Source organism: Aspergillus wentii, assembly GCF_001890725.1.
Source record: "Aspergillus wentii DTO 134E9 unplaced genomic scaffold ASPWEscaffold_3, whole genome shotgun sequence".
In the NCBI taxonomy this organism is placed as follows: domain Eukaryota; kingdom Fungi; phylum Ascomycota; class Eurotiomycetes; order Eurotiales; family Aspergillaceae; genus Aspergillus; species Aspergillus wentii.
The window spans coordinates 1,873,710-1,895,802 of NW_024467834.1; the positions used below are offsets into that span (position 1 = coordinate 1,873,710).

The 22,093-nt window shown below is 47.1% G+C and overlaps 9 protein-coding genes across 9 annotated transcripts; 4 read left to right on the top strand and 5 right to left on the bottom strand.

Moving 5' to 3' along the window:
• The first annotated feature begins 406 nt into the window (after positions 1-406).
• Positions 407-2,042, top strand: ASPWEDRAFT_38644 (FAD-dependent oxidoreductase). Its single transcript, XM_040834926.1, has 3 exons — positions 407-774; positions 819-1,087; positions 1,138-2,042. Exons 1-3 carry the CDS (start codon positions 488-490, stop codon positions 1,947-1,949), a joined length of 1,368 nt encoding a protein of 455 aa, XP_040690680.1. The 5' UTR covers positions 407-487; the 3' UTR covers positions 1,950-2,042.
• Positions 2,043-2,204: 162 nt separating this feature from the next.
• Positions 2,205-3,051, top strand: ASPWEDRAFT_738115 (uncharacterized protein; the record flags this gene model as incomplete). The annotated part of the gene is made up of 3 exons (XM_040839383.1): positions 2,205-2,727; positions 2,833-2,945; positions 3,049-3,051. 3 exons carry the CDS (start codon positions 2,205-2,207, stop codon positions 3,049-3,051), a joined length of 639 nt encoding a protein of 212 aa, XP_040690681.1.
• Positions 3,052-3,997: 946 nt separating this feature from the next.
• ASPWEDRAFT_170503 (uncharacterized protein) lies at positions 3,998-4,672 on the bottom strand (the record flags this gene model as incomplete). Its single annotated transcript, XM_040830632.1, has 2 exons — positions 3,998-4,120; positions 4,178-4,672. The coding sequence occupies 2 exons, from the start codon at positions 4,670-4,672 to the stop codon at positions 3,998-4,000; spliced, it is 618 nt and encodes a 205-aa protein (XP_040690682.1).
• Positions 4,673-4,723: 51 nt separating this feature from the next.
• On the bottom strand, positions 4,724-5,416 carry ASPWEDRAFT_170504 (uncharacterized protein; the record flags this gene model as incomplete). Its single annotated transcript, XM_040830633.1, has 1 exon — positions 4,724-5,416. One exon carries the CDS (start codon positions 5,414-5,416, stop codon positions 4,724-4,726), a length of 693 nt encoding a protein of 230 aa, XP_040690683.1.
• Positions 5,417-6,010: 594 nt separating this feature from the next.
• ASPWEDRAFT_58706 (uncharacterized protein) lies at positions 6,011-9,038 on the top strand (the record flags this gene model as incomplete). Its single annotated transcript, XM_040838401.1, has 8 exons — positions 6,011-6,094; positions 6,154-6,520; positions 6,578-6,939; positions 6,990-7,643; positions 7,708-7,891; positions 7,937-8,120; positions 8,179-8,818; positions 8,869-9,038. 8 exons carry the CDS (start codon positions 6,011-6,013, stop codon positions 9,004-9,006), a joined length of 2,613 nt encoding a protein of 870 aa, XP_040690684.1. The 3' UTR covers positions 9,007-9,038.
• A 1,196-nt stretch (positions 9,039-10,234) lies between these two features.
• ASPWEDRAFT_38645 (putative secretory lipase) lies at positions 10,235-11,999 on the top strand. The gene has a single exon (XM_040834927.1). It carries the CDS (start codon positions 10,388-10,390, stop codon positions 11,771-11,773), a length of 1,386 nt encoding a protein of 461 aa, XP_040690685.1. The 5' UTR covers positions 10,235-10,387; the 3' UTR covers positions 11,774-11,999.
• A 141-nt stretch (positions 12,000-12,140) lies between these two features.
• ASPWEDRAFT_38646 (uncharacterized protein) lies at positions 12,141-12,660 on the bottom strand. Its single transcript, XM_040834928.1, has one exon. It carries the CDS (start codon positions 12,450-12,452, stop codon positions 12,258-12,260), a length of 195 nt encoding a protein of 64 aa, XP_040690686.1. The 5' UTR covers positions 12,453-12,660; the 3' UTR covers positions 12,141-12,257.
• A 913-nt stretch (positions 12,661-13,573) lies between these two features.
• ASPWEDRAFT_108248 (sodium:solute symporter family protein) lies at positions 13,574-15,733 on the bottom strand (the record flags this gene model as incomplete). The annotated part of the gene is made up of 4 exons (XM_040827962.1): positions 13,574-14,764; positions 14,809-15,086; positions 15,132-15,393; positions 15,446-15,733. The coding sequence occupies 4 exons, from the start codon at positions 15,731-15,733 to the stop codon at positions 13,574-13,576; spliced, it is 2,019 nt and encodes a 672-aa protein (XP_040690687.1).
• Positions 15,734-16,322: 589 nt separating this feature from the next.
• ASPWEDRAFT_58709 (DUF3433 domain-containing protein) lies at positions 16,323-21,091 on the bottom strand (the record flags this gene model as incomplete). Its single annotated transcript, XM_040838402.1, has 3 exons — positions 16,323-18,480; positions 19,456-19,881; positions 20,981-21,091. 3 exons carry the CDS (start codon positions 21,089-21,091, stop codon positions 16,375-16,377), a joined length of 2,643 nt encoding a protein of 880 aa, XP_040690688.1. The 3' UTR covers positions 16,323-16,374.
• Between the last annotated feature and the right edge of the window lie 1,002 nt (positions 21,092-22,093).

A 22,093-nucleotide genomic window follows, 5' to 3' on the forward strand; every position in this document is an offset into this window, starting at 1 on the left:
AGCCAGAAGGGGAGATTTTAAAGCAGTAAAGAAAATAAAAAAGAAAAGAATAATAGAATGCAAGTAAAGGCCAATCGACCGGGATTAAGCTCCTGGTCTGGGCGCTATTTCTAACTCCGGCCAATCGCACGGCTGCGGGAACCTCTAGCCGGAGCCGTGTGGGACTGGGCTTTGTGATCGGCGAATCAGAATTGCCGGTGGGAATCCAAATAAGACTGCCGCAGCTGTGAGTGTCACAGGATATTTCCATTTCTCTCCCTTTCGGTGGAAATTGGCCGGAAAAATGGACGAGGCTTGCAGTAGTGGAAGATTCAGCGTCGCACACAAAAGCCTTATGCATGCTTTAAGCATACGATATCACGCGCCGGCTATCGCGGATGCACCACAAGCCGGTGAAAGCATACGAGAAGAATGCCCCTAACACTACGCCATCGCAGAGGCTATAAAGTAGCGGCACCACAACCTAAATGATACAGCAACATAAACAATGGGCGATTTTAAAGTGCTGATCGCAGGAGGCAGCCTGGTCGGACTGACCCTGGCTTTGGTCCTGGAACAGGCTGGGATCGACTATGAATTGTTCGAAAAAGGGGATTTTGCGCCACAGATCGGGGCTTCTATCGGACTACATCCGCAAACGCTTCGTATTCTCGATCAGCTGGGTGTGTGGGCGGATATCCAGAGGGTTGTCGTGCCTTTACACCATAGGTATCATTTTGATGGGAATGGACGATGCTTTGAGCAGTCTGAAATCTTGCAGGATATTGAGCAGATGTAAGCTGCAACTGTTCTATCAATCCAGCTCTAATAGAAGATAGCTTGGCCCGTCCGATTATTTTCATGGAACGATGCGAGGCATTGCGAATCCTACAGAGTCACATTTCGGATCAGAGCAAGCTCCACGCCCACAATGCAGTAACGGCATATGAAGAAACGACCGATGGTATTATCGTAACGACAGCCGATGGAATTACACATCGAGGCGACGTTTTGATCGGAGCAGATGGCATCCACAGTCGAGTACGGCAGCTAATGGCCGAACATATCAGCCTGGATAATCCGGCACGCAGTCAAGAAATCACACAAAGTCAGTATCATGTTAAGGATACACCCATCCTGATATACTAACTTCTCTAGCTTTCACAAGCGAGTACAAATGCATCTTCGCCGTCTCTCGCAACGATCCCTCCAGCCCCTTCCTTCCCGATGCCACAGTCCACAACGTCTACTACGACAACCATTCCGCCGTCGCTGCAACCGGATCACCAGGGCTAGTATTCTGGTTTCTCTTCGTGAAAACCCCTCTGACGACGTCGCCGAACTGTCCTCGCTATACAGACGCCGATGCAGATGGGCTGGTTGAAGAATACGCCAGTGTCGCGCCAGGACCGGGGTATACCATCAAAGATCTATGGGAGGCACGAGTCAACGGAGCACTGGTTCCATTGGAAGAAGGAATTATTCCCCAATGGAGCCATGGACGGGTTATGCTGATGGGGGATTCAGTTCACAAAGTCACCATCAACGCTGGTCTAGGAGGAAATCTCGCTTTTGAAGCAATCGCACACTTTAGCAATGCTCTCGTCTCGTTACTACACGATAATCCGTCCCCTTCTACCGAAAAAATAACAGCTCTATTCCAGAAACTTGAGCAAACGCACCGACCACGCGCGACAACTGTCCTCAATGTATCCGGCCAGATCACGCGGTATGAAGCGCAGGATAGCTGGTTCTTGAAATTCGCCGCCCGGCATCTATCCCCGTTAGTATGCGACAGGTGGAAGGCTCAGCTGTATGCCAATTTCGCGAATGGAGCGCCATGGTTGGATTTTCTTCCGTTGAAGGATGAGAAGAAACAAACACCTGAGACATCTAATACGCATTTGTGGATAGGTTTGGGTATAGGAGCGGCAGTTGTGGGAGTGGTTACATCGTGGAAACATTTATGAAGGACATTATTTATATTGAGATGTAAATTGTGGTGTTAATGCTTATTTTTAAAATATAACTTGGGTTTTATGTGGTCTGCTATTGATTTACTGGGGTTTATCTTTGTATATACCCCCGCCGTACTTTATACCCTAATTTATCTAGTTTCCTATAAACGTTGGCCAAGCCACTCACCACAGATTCATTTGTTAAGTTTTCTTATAAAAATACTCAGCTAATTATTGGTCAGATTGAGAGTAGTTTTGGTGAAAAATATGGCCCGGTTCTTGTCAAGGCGTGGAATGAATTATCAAAGTGCTGCTGAGGTTGTGAGAGATATCAAGGAGTTGATTGGATTTAATATTACTAAAGAGGATGAGGTCTTGCATGAAAAATTATTAAACTGGGAAAGTGTCTATAAGTTTATGTTTGTTGGTGAACAGACTGATTATGAGAAGGAGATACAGTTTACAACGTTAGATTCAGGTCTTACATTTATCCCAGGGTATTTGGTAATCACACCAACTCCATCTTCATCTCGCCATCAGTTTATCCTCATTGCCTTTGATATCCCTCCTCATGGTTTGACAAAAACCTCCGCCTTACAGCTGAATAACCATCTCCTGTCTATACCAAAACACTTGATATTCGCACTTGAGCCATTTCTGGTAGAGATTAACCGTTTGGAGTGCCGGTGTAATCCTCTCGGGAATCTTAATGTTGAATTAACAAGGCGATCTATCATGCTGTCGCCTGCCATCTTCACTAGGCAGAAAGTCTTAACCGTGATGTGCTCATGTGCGTGTGGCTTCCCTATCTACACAAGAATAATGACCTGGTTTTCTGCACACGCCTCTTTTCCCATCGTAGACGCAAATCGATAGATTGTAGTGTAATCGACAGGTGGAAGAAGATTTACTCTCCTTTATGCGATGGTGGTGGAGCATATCCTCGATATTACCCCTGATGACACTACTCCTGATGCGGTACTGGTCACCATCAGTCAGAAGATTGGAGTAAGTGCAAATATATGCTTGAGTCTGTGTGTCTAGCCACGATGCTCTCTGCTGGCGCGATCTTTAAGTTTTTTGGTTGATATATCCTGCCTTCCTGTACTAGTGATTGCTTTTGATTCCTTTCGACATCTCCCAGTCACCAAGGCTCAGCATAGAAGTGATTATCCATACTGGTCTCTCATAGACCATTTTCTATTCACCCTTAAGATAGCAGTTTATTATTTGGCAATGGTTAGAATTTTTAATGGGTTCCTTTAAGTCTGTTTCAAACATCACTGTTTTTAATGCTGCTTTTCTAATCAGATTTCATTCATTCGTAATGCTAATAACCTAAAGCACTCTCTTATCCATCACATGTTAACAAGGGAATCAGTATTTGCTCACTGTATTATTACGCCGTTGCTACAGACTTAGACGTAGTAAGCAAAAAAGATAATGTCTGAAATGAGAGCATTAAAAATCATTATCTTCCGCTTCAACTATACATGACACTGTTGTATATATTTGACTCTATTAACCCAACACTTTGTGTCACCATATTACCTCTAAATCATAAATTAAGGAAATATTAAGATATAAAAGTCTAAATACTAGATAGATTTTATATATCCTTAAAATATATAGTAATCTAGAAAGACTATATAGTATACTAGTAGAAGTAAGATAGAAGTAAGGCAGAAGTAAGGTAGAAGTAGTAGTAATAATTAAGTAATAGTAGTAATTATCTATTTCCTCCCCATGGCTCTATTATAAGCCTATAAACTGCCACTTCTATATATCTTAATCTCTCTAGATCCTCCTTATCCAACGCCTCTATCAATATATCAAAATTCAAATAACATTTCCTGATAATGTTCACAAAATGAACCCCCTTTAACTGAGAGCTTGAAGCCAATTTCCCGGACCTGAGCACACTTTTCCAGGTGTATCTTAAGAGCCTAACAGGAATAAACTCGGAGACACTGTAATGTATAAGGTAGTTTCCCCATGAACTAAGTCGAATTAAAGGTATCACAACCAAAGAACCATGGTAACATCTTCAATCAGCTATCCTAAACTTTCATCTCCTTGAAATCCCTGTTACACCGTGAGTCTGTAGACTCCAGAGTACCCCTGGGTAAATCCGTGCCTGACGAGATAATATAAACCGGAAACTGGAACTCGACTGTCCTTCTCTGCGACAGGGTCAGCTCCTGTACGCACCTTCTCTCCAATCAACAACAACTACTGACATTATTCGCCCCAAATTCAATCCCAAGCCGAATCACCAACGCATAGATCCGCGTAATGTTACACGTCTCGAACGTGGGAGCCAGGTAGGATGGCAGCCGATGTCTACTCCACAATCCATCATTCACCCTTAGAACAGATCCATCCTGGGAATCGTGGGCGGCCACAATAGAAAGTCGCAGATTTGTCATCGTCTGGATGATCCACGACCGGGTTTGGTTTTCGAGGGATCCCCGTGCGCGCACATCTGTCGTTTCCAGCAGCATGGACTGGAAATCGTGTATGACTATCTCCTTGGGTGAACCAAGTATGCTCCGGATCTCTACTGCTAGAGAGATCGGTTTGTTGAGTTGGAGGAAGGGCCCATTTGTCAGTTTCGCATCGACATCGTACATGGCCGGTTCGGAGCTCGACGTTAGTGAGAGGAGAGGATCGGGAGGATGTCTATCACAAAAGATCCTATGCTGGTAACTCAGACTATGTGCGGGATTTTGCATGGTGGATATTCCAAGATATTGAATATTGCGACTCTGAGAGAAACCCCGTTGTTAGGAAGCTGAGAAGGAGACACGCGCAATCGATGGTACGGGAGACTCAACGACTTTCTGGGTTCCACTTAGGAGGCTATCCTGCCGTACTGTCGCTTCTAACAGATACTTGATTTCTCCTGGGGTGGAACTATCCCCAGTAGATGGGGGTAGTTTGCGCAGGAGATGATGTCTTCGCCTGTTTGTCGGGCGTTTGTCGTGACTGGCGGAACTGCCCTTGTAACATTCTGAAACTTGGGGGAACTGGAAGATACCCGATGTGAGATAAACAGACCCTAGGCAGATGGTGAGCGGTGCAGTACATACCCGAATTGAGAAGGAAAATGTGTATTCTCCGGGACCGAGGCTCATAGCACGAGAGTTTGTAAACCAGCTCGAGCCTGGATTGAGAGGGAACACTTGTTCGACTCGTTTGAATAGCTGCCTCGCACTGTCAAAAACCAAAGGACCCTTGAATGAATTGAGAATAGTTACCTGATGTGACTCGGTAAGTTTCCCAGAACGCAGCCTCGAAGTTGCAGATCCCGAAAGCGTCACCGTGATTGCCGCAACGTCAACTTGCGCTTCATTGCGAAGGATGATATGACCTGATACCGCGTCCTCGTTGGTGTACACGGCCTGCTCTCTATCCAGCTGGACCCGCAGATCGATGCGAGATGGTGAGTCCAAAAATCGCTCAACTCGAGACAACATGGAAAGACAGGAATCGATCGACTCTGGGTTGGAAACTATCGATCTTGGCCTCGTGCCATGCAGATCAGACCTACATGCCATCTCCTCGCAGGAGTCCCGATAGATACAAAAATCCGAAGTCATCTTATCAGCCAATCTAGAGAGTTCACTCGAAGAAGCTGCTGCGCATATGAACCACCCTGTAGAGTGAATGCCATTAACCTAAATCCAGAAATAGCAACGAGACTTATATTTGCCCATCTGGAGGAGGCTGTTCGCCGGAACCTTAGAAAAGCCATGAAGCCCACAGCCTCGCCGGACCAAAAAAAGCTCTCGGGCAGTGCCAAGTCATATTTGAAACCCAACTACGCCGCCCATGTAACAATGAAGATTGGACGTCGAATGGGCATGGACTTCAATTGCCGACTATATTTATCCCCAGAGGGACGGGCCGTGATTGGCTCGGCATAAGGGTGGAGCCCCGCTGCCCAATCGGAGAGCGGGATTCCCACTGTTCTTGTATATTTCGGTAGCAGCAGCTTCAGATTCAGAGCCTCATGCAGATTCTGATCTTCACATCCATACCATTGTTTCTCCTGCAGTTAGAGAGACAGCATGTATGCAAGCGACGAATATCGAAACCATTATTCATTTGAAATGGATGGTAGCTGCCGTCCACCGCGACAGTTAACTCCTACGGTTAGCATATCCCGGTTCAAGGGATTGTCTGCTGCGACTCACTGACCTGATCATTCCAGCCTCAGAGCACGAGTGAGAATGAATACGACAAATCGGATGATATTTCGCAGTCCCTGCTGGGTTCCCAACTTGAGAGCCCTTTCACATCGCCCAACGAACCACGGTACCCGGAGACCCTCGCAACCCCTCAAGAACCACCGCGAGCAAACTCAGTCTCGGGAGTATCCAGCACCAGTCCATGGCAAAAACGTCAGATTGAGAACGCACGCAGTGGTCTCCGTCGCTATCCGACTCGACGGATCAATCTGGTCCAAGGGACGGTCCTGAGCGTCGATTACCCAGTTCCGAGTCCGATCCTCAATTCCGTTGAACCGAAATACTGTGACAACAGCGAAGCAACCGCAGAAGAATTCACTCATCTGAGATGTAAAAGCCTCTACAGACATCGTTTCACAGCTCACAGGTACTAACAGAATGGTTAAGACACGGCGGCCACCTGCGATCCCGATGATTTCAATCTCCGCAATGGATACAACCTCCGAGCCGCCATGTACAATCGATACACGGAACTCCTCATTGCCATCACCTACTACAATGAGGATAAGGTTCTAACCGCCCGAACTCTGCATGGAGTCATGCAGAACATACGAGACATCGTGCAGCTGAAGAAAACTCAATTCTGGAATAAAGGAGGACCGGCCTGGCAGAAGATAGTGGTGACACTGATCTTCGACGGCATTGGTCCGTGTGATAAGAATACCCTCGATGTTCTGGCTACTATTGGGATCTATCAGGACGGAATCATGAAGCATGATGTGGATGGCAAGGAGACGGTTGCCCATATAGTACGTGCTACACAGTATCCCTTTGACAGGCGATCGCTAATATTGATTAGTTTGAATATACTACGCAGTTGTCGGTGTCGCCTGCGCAGCAGTTATTTCGCCCCAACAGTGATGATCCAGAGAACTTCCCACCGGTGCAAATGATCTTCTGTCTCAAACAGAAGAACAGTAAAAAGATCAATTCGCACCGCTGGCTATTCAATGCGTTTGGACGGATTCTCAATCCAGAGGTGTGCATATTGATTGACGCAGGCACCAAGCCGGGCCACAAGTCCCTGCTTGCGCTATGGGAGGCATTCTATAATAATAAGAACCTGGGTGGAGCATGCGGCGAGATCCATGCACTACTGGGCTCACAGTGGGAAAAGCTCATCAATCCACTAGTCGCGGCGCAAAACTTTGAGTATAAGATTTCAAACATCCTGGATAAGCCACTGGAAAGTGTGTTTGGGTATGTTAGTGTTCTACCTGGTGCGTTTTCTGCCTATCGCTATCGTGCCATCATGGGCAGACCCCTCGAACAGTATTTCCATGGAGATCATACTCTGTCGAAGAAACTAGGAAAGAAGGGGATTGAAGGCATGAATATTTTTAAAAAGAATATGTTTCTGGCGGAGGATCGGATCTTGTGCTTCGAACTTGTTGCAAAGGCGGGATTCAAATGGACCCTGAGTTATGTGAAAACCTCAAAAGGCGAGACGGACGTTCCTGAAGGTATGTTACAGCATGGTTACCTAAATAACTTCATCGTGGCTAAAATAGGTTCAGCCCCCCCCGGAGTTTCTGAGTCAGAGAAGACGATGGCTGAATGGATCATTTGCGGCGAGTTTATACTCGGTCATGCACTTCAACCGCATTTACAAAAGTGGGCATAGTATCGTGCGGCTGCTCTTCCTCCATGTCCAGCTGCTTTACAACATCTGCCAGTTGATTATGACATGGCTCTCCCTTGGTTCGTTACCACCGTGTTGGGGTGAATATAACTGACCGATCTTAGCATCATACTGGCTGACGACCTCTGTAATCATGGACATCGTCGGCACTCCTAGCGCAACGAATAAGAACAAGGGTTGGCCGTTTGGAAATGAGGTGACACCGGTCATCAACAATGTCATCAAGATACTCTATCTGGCATTTTTGATGCAACAATTCTTCCTCGCGCTTGGAAATCGGCCCAAAGGGTACCACCCATTCATCCAAAGCTTAATTTCAGTCACCGGCTAACAAAATCATCATTAGATCCAACTTCTCCTACATCCTAGCCTTCCTCTACTTCTCCCTCGTCCAACTCTACATCCTCGTCCTTTCATTCTACCTCGTCGCCCAGGCCTTCAGCGGCGGTAACATAGACCTCGACTTCGAAAATGGCGCTGGCGGTTTCATAGGCTCGTTCTTCACCTCCACCACTGGCCTCGTCCTAATAGCCCTGGTATCCACGTACGGGGTCTACTTCATCGCAAGCGTCCTCTATCTCGACCCTTGGCACATGGCAACATCGTCCTGGGCATATTTCCTCAGCATGCCCTGCTCCATCAACGTTCTCAACGTCTACGCCTTCTGCAACTGGCACGATGTCTCCTGGGGTACAAAAGGGTCAGACGAGGCAGCATCTCTCCCCTCCGCGCAGACAAAGACATCAGATGCAAAGACAAACTTTGTCGAGGAGCTCGACAAGCCCCAGGCAGATATCGACACCGAGTTCGAGCTCACCGTGGGACGGGCTCTAGCGCCGTGGAAGGAGCCGGTGGAGAGCTCCAAGGTGCAGCTGGATGATTCGTATCGCACGTTCCGCACTAACCTGGTGCTGTTGTGGGCGTTGAGTAATTCGCTCTTGGTGTTGCTGATCAACAATGCGAACGTGCGGAGTCTGTGTCTAACGGTTTGTTTTCGATGTTATCCTCGTTGTAAGTCTTGCGCTGACTTTGATAGACGACATCGACTGATCGCACCATGTGGTATTTTAAAATCATCCTGTGGGGGACATCGGGGTTGTCGATCTTCCGGTTCTTGGGTGCCTTGGTGTTTCTGGCGAAGACGGGGCTTCGGTGTTGTTTCTCGAGGCGATAATTGTCGCCTATTACTATTATAGACCCCATAATCTAGTGTCATATAGTTTGTGTTAGTTATGTACTATTCCACGGTTCCAATAGTTAAACTCAACTGCCGAAGACCACGAGAAGAACAACCATGGTGGAACACTCGGGTGTGGTCTTTCTCTATCTACACGAGCATAATGACCTGGTTTGCAGCACACCGATAGATTGTAGTGTAATCGGCGGGAGGGGGAAGTGGTACTCTCCTTTATGCATTAAAAATCATTTTCTTCCTCTTCAACTATGCATGACACCGTTGCGTCAATTCAACTTTTTTTTTTTTTTTCCCATTAATCCGACACTGTGTCTCCGTGTTACCTCTGAATCACAAGTTGAGGGAATCCCGAGATATGACAGCCCGACTATTGGATAGATTATATTTCCTCGAAACATAGTAATCCAAAAAGACCGTACGGTGTACTGGTGGAAGTAAGATGGACTCAAGATGGAAGTAGTAGTAGTCAAGTAATAGTAGCAATCAAGTTTATTGTCCTCATCGAGCCCTATGGGCTACGAAAGACAGTACAGTCCATGAGCATAAACTCTGACTCAGTTTTTAAATACATGTTTTGATTCGTTCGAATTTCGGATCGTTCGGATCTTCGAATTCCCTTGTCCTCGCCCCGTTCCGTCTATCTGCGCACAGCGTTCGGGTAGGACTCATCGTAGGGTAGATATGGGAGAAGCAAGCTCATCATTACTTAATATAGAAGAAGCAGGAAGTGCTCTTAGAATAATAGATCGGTTTCGTGACCTCCCTTTACGTGACTGGTGGCTCGGAGACACCTCATTCGTTCCACCAAAGTAAGACCAGGCGGTAAGTGCTAACCAGTTCAACTGCGCCCTAGATAAGCAATTCTCTTTTCGCTGACAACTGTTTTCGTTGAGGGGAGGGGGAATCAGACCCGAAGGAAGGCAGGAAAGGCGTATGGCCCCATCAAATGGAAGCGAACATGTGGCTTACTCTTGGCGTGCGGAGGACTTGGTGCTGCGGGGGATAAGACCTAGCCCAGATGAGGAATGCATGAAGTAGTCGAAGACCAACATTTAGTCTTACAGGCTGAACAATGCTTGATCTTCAGGTGCTCCACTGGCACTCTCGGAGTCCATCTCATCCTGTGTTCGCGGTTACATTTTTAAAAGTGCCAAGTGCTGGTTTCCCCACAGGCACCGACAAAAAGACGTGAGGCATATCGGTGAGGCACCAATGTTCTATTAGAGATCGTCCCAGTAAGCATTCCTATAAATGATACCTCCACCCAAGGGTCAATTAGATGTATCCTTCCCTTCGGTTTTCTCAAACCTATTCAGAAGTCCAACCTGAAATCAGCCATCCTTTTCGATTACTCTCGAAAATGATGCTTCTCAGCCTCATTCTCACCCTGTCGAGTGTCTCGCTGTCAGTGGCCAAACCGGCGGCAAATTTCAATGCATCGACTTCGACCCTCACATCCCTAGGTTGCGATTCTGCTTGCCAGCGAGTCTTTAGTGAGGGACAAAAGCAGGACGTCGAGATGTGGGAACCGGATTTTGATTTCGATTTTTACGCCACAGCTCGCAATTTCTCCTCGTCAAAGCCAGGCGACCTCCTCAAGTTCCAACCACTGAACGGGTCGTCCCTCAGCGTGATTTTTGGACTTACTGCCTATCGATACCAGTACACTTCCCGCAGCATGAATGGATCCGTTGTGCCTGCTACGGGATTTATTGCAATTCCATACAGTTCATATCGGCAGGATGGGAAATACCCCGTCGTTGCCTACGCCCACGGTACAATTGGCATTTTCGCCGGATGTCCGCCTTCCTCGACCGCCGAACTATACGACTACAACAACTGGGGTTTCCTTGCGCAGAACGGATATGCCATTGTCGCCACTGACTATGCGGGACTTGGGAACAACTATATTGAGCATGAATACTGCAGCTTTTCGGCCCATGCCAACGATATCTACTACGGCATGCTCGCTGCTCGCAAAGTATTCCCAGACACCTTTACCGATGACTGGGCCGGTGTTGGTCACTCCCAGGGAGGAGGAGCTGTCTGGAAGCTATCCGAAAGTGCCCTCGTCAAGTCTGGAGCAGCCGGCAATTACGTGGGAACGGTCGCCATAGCGCCAGGTACGAAAATGTACGACTTAATCCTCCTGACAGCTGAGAAAATCTTCCCCAAGTCCAACTATAGCACTTACTATATTACGTATATATTCTTATGGATGACGACCGCCCTTCGACGTGCTATTCCCTCGGCGGATATCTCATTCTTTGCGCAAAAGCTTCTGGATCGGGCTCAGATTGCCAAACTCACGCAATCCTGCTACAATGGTGCCTTGGCGCTTGGACTCGGGCTCTCTCCAAAGGAGATGATTACGAGCACCGCCGCGCTCAGGAACAGCACAGATTTCCAAAACTGGCAGAAAATGGTTTCTCCCGCCATGGGATCCAAAACAGAGCAACCGCTTTTGATCGTTCAAGGATTGAATGATACCACGATTTTGCCTCAAATTACCATCAACTCCTTCCATGACACCTGCAAATACGGGAGTCAGGCACATCTGAGTCTGTATCCAGGCATGGATCACGGCGATGTGCTCACAGCTAGTTCCCCCGAGTGGACGCGTTTTCTTCGTGAGCGCTTTGAGGGAAAGAGCACAAGTGGGGGATGCAAGAAGACTGTTAATGCCCCATTTGATGCTACTCACATGACTGCACTGAATCAGTCGACCTTGATACTCGATCTTTGATTTTGGGTGGTTATTGGGCTCGGATTGACTTCACGCGACATCTGGCAGATAGTGGCTCGCTACAAAAGCGAAAACAAATTATAGTCCTCCTGCAGCCTAGTCCCACATTTTCTTCACTTCAAGGTTGTCCGTATCTCGTAGGTGATGAATCTGAGGCTCCATATTGGTCAATCTCAGATTTCGACGGGAAAAATGGGAATATGAACCGAATACTCTTACCTCTTGCTCCACAGACGAATATTTATTACTTAGATATGCAAGCATATCCAATATCATTGTTGTCTCATTAGAATGACAACTCAATGCTATGCATGTAGTCTCTAAGAATTTGGGCATGCGGCTCACTCAAATAGATGTATTCCTTGCTGCCAGGCATCAATGGACACGGCCAACTCGACTGGTTCTCAGTCTCACACCCCTGTTCCTCCGCTTACGTGCATTGGACCAATTGTATAGAGGTTCCTCCCAACACCATTGTAGCTCGCTAACCTTGCATCCACTTATATGATCCGTCCCTACCATCCAGGGTTGCTGCAGGCCGTGTTAGCCGACGCTTGCTTTTGAAGCGGATGGCGTATCCAAGTGTCGTAGTAGTCCCTATCCCAGCACCCTGGACACCTTGTGTGGGCGGTGCGTTCAACAATGGCGTGCGGATGTGGGTGTTTGCAGCTTCTGTCATGAGATATCGAGCAAAGGTGTTCCCATCATTATTGTCATTGTTTCTCGGGCCCACAAATGATCGCTGGGTGTTGATGCAGATGCAGTTATCGTCCTTGGCTGGCTGTCATGGCTGGCCGCATATCAGTCTGGCAATAAGAAGCGACGATCGCACTTGTTAGTCCTGGTTTAATGACGGATTGATTGAACCACTGGACCCATCAATTAACCCTGAGAATATCCCTAGACATATCCATCATCGAATCTCTCCTCGTATTCCGCTCGGAGTCCTGACTGCCTTCCTACCATTGCCATGCCCTGGATTAGATCGCGTTGGAGCGAATCTGACGGGCGGATCGTGGTTTCTCCACATACCGGCGACATGGTGACGTCGTACTAGCCACAATAGTATATGGATGGGTCTGGTAGACAAAGCGGACGTACCTGGAGGATAGAACTGGCAGTCCCTGGAGTTATCGCAGGAGGGAATGGTCCGCTATTGTTTGTTGATGTCTGCCTCGTTGCTACCGCTCAGAAACTCTTGGACTGCTAAATCTTCCAGATATTCCTCATCGTCCGAGTCCGAGTCCAAGTGAAAGGCGGACAGAGGACTGGTCGGAGGTGACGCATATTCTGGTGGCAACTGAATATCCGAATCTTTAACTGACGAGACTTCAGAGTTCCTGGGGGCCGCATTGTAGGGCAGGGTCTTTCTTTGCCTCTGACCTCAGCCGAGACCGTGTTTGGTGTTTGTCCTTCACTATCTTTCTGAGACTGGGAATTTCATCGCAGACGTCTTCGAGAGTCCATTGCAGAGTGGCTTCTGATCCTCTGTCAAGTGCTCTGATAAAGAATTCTTCGAGTGGCTGTGGGGGAGGCTTGGATATGGACTTGTTTTGGTGTTGTTCTTTGCGTTTTGCTTTGCGTTTTTCTTTGAAATTTTCTTGGCGGGCGGTATTTTGAGAATGGAGAATGAGTGTACAAAGAGAATGTTTGAGAAGAAAATTTAAGACCACAGTTTTCTATCATCTCTGTGGGTGGAAGTGTGAAATTTCCATTATCGACACATCACATCTCGGAGTATATAGATCATATCAAAACCAACTAATGCACTCCTATGCACCACAGCCAAATACGGACAAATCAACCGACAAAACTCCTCTTGATCCCCTTCAGTCCCTTCCATATTTCATATCGCCCATCGTAAACAGGAAAGATCACCACCGCGCCAAATGCGACAAACTGCCAGATGATCGCCACCGTCGTCCACCCGGAGAAGAAGGATTTGGTGAAGATGTAATCGCGGTATAGCGGCATTGGCCAGGCAACGAATGTGAGCAGGATTAACACAATCCACGTTACCCAGGCGATCTTGTACCATCGGTGCAGCTGGGTGAGGGTGTCGCTGTCGAAGGGATGGCGGAGATCGTCGACGGATTGAGATGGTTGAGGGTGAACTGTCACGGCCGTGGTTTTTTCTGTCGCTTCTTTGCCTGTAGGCGATGGATTTTCACTGTTTTCTGGGTGAGTGTCCTCTGAATCAGATGAGTCGACGAGCTCGATTCGGAGAAACTCCCTCCAGTCGAATTTATACGGCTTGTACTGCGAAATGATGACAGAGTACAGCGCCGGCGAGAAAAAGGATGCTATAGAGCCATACAAACTGGGTGCCTGCTGCATGGTAGTGCTCAGATTAACACCTCCATACATCGACGACGCCGTACTCAGCCAGACGGCAATGCCAGTCGCAAAACCTAGTATCGGCGATAAAATAGCAGCCAACCGTGTCTGCCCATCCCATGTCAATGTTAATATCAACGGGATGATACCAGGACAAGTAAGAATCGGTCGGAAGTATCCCAGCCAGGTCATATTTGCGCCGCCATAATTCAGTACAATGGAAAAAGCCGTGATGAAGACGGCGTGGAAGATGACTGTCAGATGGCTGACATGGATAAGTCGCTTATCGGATGCCTTTGGGTTGATGTATGTTTTGTATAGATCAAAGGAGAGAATACTGCTGACGGCAATCATGGAGGAAGATACAGTACTCGTTAATGCCATGAAGAGGAGGACAATAAATGCGATAACACCTTGACTGCCAATGAGCGCTTTGATGGTGTACGGCATGACGAATCCAGAAAGCACCTCTTCTGAAGTGAATTCACCTGGATAAGTTGGGAAGATGGGCGTATTATGCAGAGCCCGTGCAGAAAGTCCAATAACGGTGCCCAAGCCCCATGGGACGCCGAAGATGGCGATGGCTGCGAGGTTGTAGCCAGGAACAGTTGCTTTGACTTCGGTTGCGAATGATTTTTGCCAGAAGGCAGTGTCCTATCTTATTAGTATAGAATATATTGTAAACGGGGTCGACATACCATCACAACCAAGGCGAGATTGCCAAACTTGAGAATCAAGCCCCAGATTATCGCACCCTTGGACTTCATTGTCAACAGCGATCCTTGGTAGTTATCCTGGATGTAGTTGTCTGCTGCAACAGCCTGTACTTTGTTATACAATCCAGACAAACCACCGATAGCATCATGGGTGAGGATGGAAAGCGTAAAGTAGATGATCAGAATAAGTGCAATGGCAGTATGGAGAAAGTCAGTAAGGAATGTCGCTTTCAATCCACCAGTTGCAGTATACAACACCACTATAGCCATTAGCATTGCTATTACCTATTATAAATAATACTCACCTCCAAGCGGAATCAAAATGGTAGCAGCAACGAAGTGCATCCCCGAAATGCCATGGATTAATTGCGATCCAGTCAGAATCATCGACGCACACCCAAACACATTGCAGAATATATTCAACATCAGGAATACAACATGTGCCACTCGTCCATATCGCATCCTGATGATCTCCAATGAAGTATGCGCATACGGCACGCGAATCTTTGCCAACACACCCAATATCGCCATGAGTGCGATCTGAAAGCAGAGACCAGATCCATACCACTGCATTGCATTAGCATATAATAACCATCTCTTAGATGTAAAGAAAACATACCATTGGCGCAGCAAGTCCAAAGCGATAACACTGCACCGCCGACGACACCGTCTCGTCAATCCACATCCACGATGAAAACACCGCTGACGCCGTCAACCCCGTTCCCACCGTTCGATTCGCCACCATGAACATCTCCGACTTGCCCGAGTCTTCAGCTAAATATGACTTTTGGATTCTGACAGCGATGATGATAACCGCGCAGAAGAGGACGCCCAGGCCGATGAGGAGGCCATATCCGACGCCTTGGGGAACAAGTGTCACCCCTGCTGTTGTTAGATCGACACCCATTGTGTTTATCGTTCCATAATCAGGGGAGTTGTGCTGATATATATATTCAGGATTACGTTGTAGAGGGGAAGAATGGCGTTATGTGCGTTATGTTTTAGTCCTTCATTTCGATAAGTGTATACAGAGTGGAATTCGCATTAACCAGTTAAAATGATCATAACAACAAGATAATGCATAGGAGAAATCTGATTTCGAATTGGTGCACCAGTGCTCATATCAGACGCTAAGTAATTGCGTGCTGCCATCTCCGAATTGCAACGCACTAAGATTGTGTGATGACAGGCATTCTATGGCAGATTTGAACATTGACTCAATCAGAATGGAATATTTTTGTCTCCACGTGGCGATGGATTCTTTGCTTTATTCTGGATTGCACGGATGTATTTAGTGTTTCATCGAATTCGGTAGTTTCCACGGTATATGTTGGCGTCCTTTAAGCTTTGGATCTGATATGCCCGACCACAAATCTTGATTAGTCTTGGCTTAGCCTTATTTAGTCTTATTACCCCAATCGTGATGCATAATTCTGTCTTCTGACTGAAAGAAAAAGAATATGTCGGAATTATCCGCCATGGTGATACGATGTGGAGATCTGACGACATAACAGCTGTATTAAAATTATTCTAGATTATTATATTCGATTAAGCTGCCCTCCCTTCTGAATCTCTCGCATAGATAGTAGATCTGTCACTGTCCTTGTGCCCTGTCGTTGATTCATCGGCATCATCCTCCCATCCCAGATAGAACCGTGATTTAGCAAACATTCCCTCCTGCTGCTTTTCATTCCGCGGCACATCCTCATATTGCTCCAGAATATTCGAGTCAGCAAATAGACTCGCCACCGCTGCAATACTGCATGGATTCTTCGGAAGTACATGGTCGGTATTCATCAACACTGTTGCCAACACACCCAAAATCACCATCGCAGCCAACAGCGCCTCCAACACCCGCGTGGAAGCTGCATCTTGAACTAGCCTCCAATGGTCCGGACGTGTCGCATTTCCCGTCAACAGTGGCAATGAGCTATTCTCCGCCGAAATGCGCGTGTAATTGGCGTAGTATTGCGCTTCGATGATTCTGTGCGTGTGCTTGACTGCATCTGCGACTCGGTTGTTGTCGGCTTCGCTCCCGAATGTCTCGATGGGAATGGCATACTTTCCATACACAGCCGCTTGGAAGAATGTATCCAGGCTTTCTGACGTTGATATATTGGGAAGTTTTTTCCAGTCAAAGGTATTCACTCCGCGGTAGATATCATATGGTTGTACCGTAGATTCATCCGGGACTGGTGGGTTCTCTTGGTCAATATCAAGATCAGGTAGCTGAAACCGCACAGTCGTATCGACCATCTCGGCAGTCTCGTTGCAGGTTAACAAGGCGATTTGGTCGACTGATGACTCTCCCACATGGCCCCAAACGTAGGTTATGTTCGAGCATAGATCTGGAGCTTTGTACATCCCGCTAGTGTAGCTTGTGAGGGTCATCCCAAAGTACGTGTTTGGCTCGATGTTGTGCACGGTGATCACAGTGGCTTCGTTGAAGTCACCCAAAGCGCTGGGGCAGTACTCTTGGGTGAGGTTGATATTGACGTTCCAGTCACCTGGTGTTCCGGTGAAAAATGAATCATCGTAATGCTGGTTCCTGGAGAAGTTTGACTGCATTTCGGATGATGCGTATAGTCGACAGGTGAGATTTGCTCTTGCAGCAGGAACGATCATACCAACGGAGGACAAAGATGAATTGTCTACATTTGCGTCCATTGTTAGTTCGGGAAAGGCGAGTTCTTCGTACGTCCACTGCGGATAGGTTAGGTTATCCCAGAGAACTAGACCAGCCATCTGCGTCCCTCCGTTCCTTCGATCTCCGAGCGCTGAAAGGTTGCCGGTGAAAAGCGTGTCCTGCTGGAATGTGACGGGAGTGATTTGTGGGACTTGGATGGCCGAGTACAGGCCGCTGGCGACGATGGTTAGGAAGGATCCGATCAGTGTCATCACAGTGGTTGCTAGAACAGCCCATTCTCTTAGACGGATTGATTTGAAGACATTCAAAATGCTGATTGTATCCAGAAGGTCGACTGTCATGGATCGGTGGAAAAGTGTGCCTGTCTTTTGGCGTAGCTGAGCGTATGGGGCGAGGCATCGGGTATTAAAGTCGATGCATGAGAGTGTCATTGCGATAGACACCATGATGACTGCTGGAACGAGTGTCCAGACAAAGTGTATGTATCCACCGGTGTCGACATCTCCGAGTCCGTTGTTCTTCTGTGATACTTGGAGAACACTCTCGAGAGCTGCAATGACCAACACCAAGAGGATGAAGATGACAACTCGAGCACTCATCCTAGGAAATGGCCTCCAGATATGGGCAGCATACTCACGAATAGGTGCAATCTTCCCTCGTGGATCTTCGTTAACCCTGACTGCAAATCCATCTGGACCACTATGGGAGCTGTACAGCCCACCCATGAGCGAGTCCTGTACGACATTCAAAGGGGCAGCACCAGTCCCACGAAGACTGTAAGTGAACTCCTGACTGCGGGCCAGAATGGAAGCCATTGACGAGAGGGAACCAGCATTTTGTGGAGAAATCGCGTTGCGGGAAGTGAGTAGTATCATGACCATCACCAGAACGATCATCACGGCGACACATGCTTCCATGCCGCGGAGAGACAGATTCTCAACCAGCAGCCTGTTTTCATTGAGTACTCCCGTTCCATTACTCTCTGATGCTGAGTTGTCAACCAAAGCCTGTCGAACGAGTTGAGTGCTCATGGCCCGATAGTATGTTTTTGCAACATTCTGCAGAACATTGTCATGGAACATGTTGTCGATATCAAGAGTCGATGTGCCACTCAGAAAGAGACCGATGCGCATCGGAATATACACCAGACTATGCACACCAAATGGTTGTTCCATCCCGATCTCGTTCTCTGCTTCTTTTTCGTTTGCCCCGTACTGGAACGAGGCATCCGCGATATTCCATGCCGTCAGACCGGGAAGTGTCGTGTTTGTATCTGGAACCGTCTTGAGGTGCGCTTTAGACAGGGACTCGGTGGCGTTCATCTCGACCTGCAGTTTAAACAGCGAATATGTCGGTTTACAGATCAACTGCGCCGACCGAGCCAATGTCCGGTTCTGCTTCTGCGAGTAACTAACCGCCGGCTGTCCCTCCGGCTGGCTGACGTTGTATCGTGGTCCAAGCGGTCCATCTTTCACCTCTGCCATGGTCACCAGGACTCGACCGCCATCGTCTCCCTCGATCCCATCACACTGCGCGGACTGAAATGTGTTATAGTACTGATGAATCCTCCATTCATCTGAGCTGTATGTCCCAGCTGTATCCACATCGAGCGATACGTTGGACACCGTACAGGATGGCGTGGTCAGCCGGATAATCTCCGTCCAGTTGGGGTTTTTCGAGAATTTGCCGTACCAATCCATGGTAAGTTCCCATTTGTCGATGTGGACTATTGCAGGTTCGCAATCCAAGTCTGCGGCCATCGCGTCGACAGTAGTGGAGATTCTTGCGTCGGATGGCAGGCTTGGAGCGGAGAATTGCTGAAAGACCAGATCTGACGTTGAGCCTTCGGGGTAGGTGAGGTTGTAAAACATGACTCCATTGAGGATATTATATGGCTGTGTCCCGAGATTGGCGAAGCGAGATGTATTGGCGTTGAAAGACTCGAGCAGCTGGATGGGGATGTTGTCTCGCTCGACATGGACCTGCTGGAGGGATAAGAGACCAGTTGAGAAGATTACCAGGAGCCTAAACAGTAGTGATGCTGTCACTGTCGATGCAACAATATAATTTCCATTCCGGAGTGCTTTCGGTAGTGCGAATATCTGCGCCATCGACACATAGTCCAGCAATACACTTTTGCTGGCATCAGTCGGCTTATCCAGCATTGCCTGCCATGGAATGCTCTGCTTGGACTGATGTTCAGTTCGAGCCCATATCGCAGCAATCAAACTGAGAATAGCAGTCGGTCCGTAGGTCCAGAGATAATGCCTGGATTCATTGGAGGAGACGATGCCATGGCGAGATCTAGATACCTGATTGACAGTCTCCAGTGAGGCAAGAATCACACAGAAAATGACAGTATAACCTGCCAAAAGCCGTCGACGCAGATAGAATGGCCGCCATTCATCCTGCTTTTGTGGCTGCTTGATATCTAGAGAATCATCGCTGTCCGACAGCAGCGGAGGTTGACTTTCTCTGCTGTCCATCTCTTCAGACCGCAGATGTTTTGTCGGGAATTCCATGACTACTTAAATAATTTTGCCTCCCAGCCCAATATTAAATAATCTGCAGCCAGCACAGCCATTCTCAGCCCTGCTTACGCCGAGACTTTTACTGCAGCGACCGTCCCTAAATGGGGCCATTGATTGGCTGATATTTTGAAGGATTCGCAGGATCCATTTAGTCCCAACAGATAAATTAACAACTTCGTTAGAATGCGATCTGATTGCTCCTATCCTACTCCACTCCCAGGATCCAATCCTCAATCGGGCTTTGGACTTCTACGCTGTCTTTCAGCTCGGACAGACCCTGTTTCATCCTATCAATCTCCACCCCCAACCCAGTTGAATGAAGAATATTGCAGATTGAATGATGCACGTTCAATAATGTAGGATGAGGGAGCTCGGTGCTATTGTTTGTTTTTAACTTAACTCGACCACTTTCGGGTAACCTCTTCGGCATACATTTGTCATCATATGTGTTTATTCGATAGTTATTATCCTGCCAATGTCAGTCATGTTCATTGATATAGAAGCACATACCTCTTCATGAACAAGGGTTATTTGAAGATTGCCAAACATCCGACCCTCTCGTTCTGCAACAGTCACGGCATTCCTGGCATGATTGATTGCTCCCGGGGAACGAACATCCAGAATGACTCGACTATTGGGGAAGTATCTATGCAGAAATGCCCATATTCTTGCTTTCTCTTCGAGCTGTACTCTGTCAACAATGCTCGCTGGGTGCTTAAAGATACCTTACTTCACTTCTTCCAATCCTCCCATTAGACGGCAGAGGAGCTAGAAAGTATGGAATAATATGCACACATTTTGTACGATCATACTTTACTCCATCTTTCTCTTCTTCAGCGAGTTGAGAATGCTTAATTGTATCATAAAGTCCAGTAATGATACACCTATTGTCGTCACGTTCGAGACATATCTCTTTCAATTTGATCTGCTCCGGTATTATATTATCCGCCTTTTCTTGAAAATCTTCATTTGGCGCCACGGATAATGTTTCCGATGGACTGGGTGTTTTTCCACTCGTCCTTTTGACTACTTCTGTTAGATACAGTCTACTGAATATGATGGGTACATACACTCGGAGAACAACCATGTTTTCATTCCTTGAACATGCCTCTCTAGTTCTCGATCTGCACGACCAATAATGTCCTGAATCAGATTCTTCTGTCCTTGACTCGGCAGTTCCTCCAGAAGAGAGAACATAATGTTTTGTGTATTATCTCTCTCTGAATGTCTCTCATACTGCTTCAGTCTAGCATATGCCTGCTCGAGCGTTGCGGGTTTCCGCGCTGCGCCATTTGCAAGGTTTCGCAGTTCTGTCTCGATTGGATCTGCAGGACTGGTCTTTCGACTTGAAGGACTGTTTCCTGCTCTTGTAGGTGATTTGTTATGGGGCATTTTGTCCATTTGGTTTCATCATCATATTCAACACGGGAGATACGGAACATGGGGTGAGTTAGCCATGACCTCACAATCACGACATACCTTTGATAAGAGGTAATAGAAAATCATATCTAGTGGTCATTAACTATCTCTGTTTATTATGAGACTATAATTTCTTTTATGTAACGCTAGGTTGGAAAATTTAAGCATATATCATTACTACTCGGGTGATATTCAAAATATATTTGAGCTGTGCCAAATTGGAAATCAAAGTCTTCAGGGTACGTTTTAACAGGAGAAAAAAATGCCAATCCCTTCCATATAAAGAATGTATATGGCAACTGCAGGCAAAACTAATACTACTTATCAAATATTGATTGTAAATGATGAATCGTGTCATTGTTGTATTTCCCTTGTTGGTTCTGGCTTCATCCTGACCCGCTATGATACCCCTGGAATAAAGATCCGCCAATCACCATATTTCGGGCTCTAATGATGACCACGTTGGTAAACATACATAAATGATTATGCTCCTCTAACGCATTAGGGTATGAGGACTTTATTATGACCGTGCAGGACAGCTATATTATATAGACTCATAACCAAGAGGTTAGATTGTCCCTAGACCTCGCATAATTGATAAACCAATAGTCGTCAATATTGTATTATCTCATACTAGGTGACCCGGTGGCTCTCCTACGCAGGAGCGTGT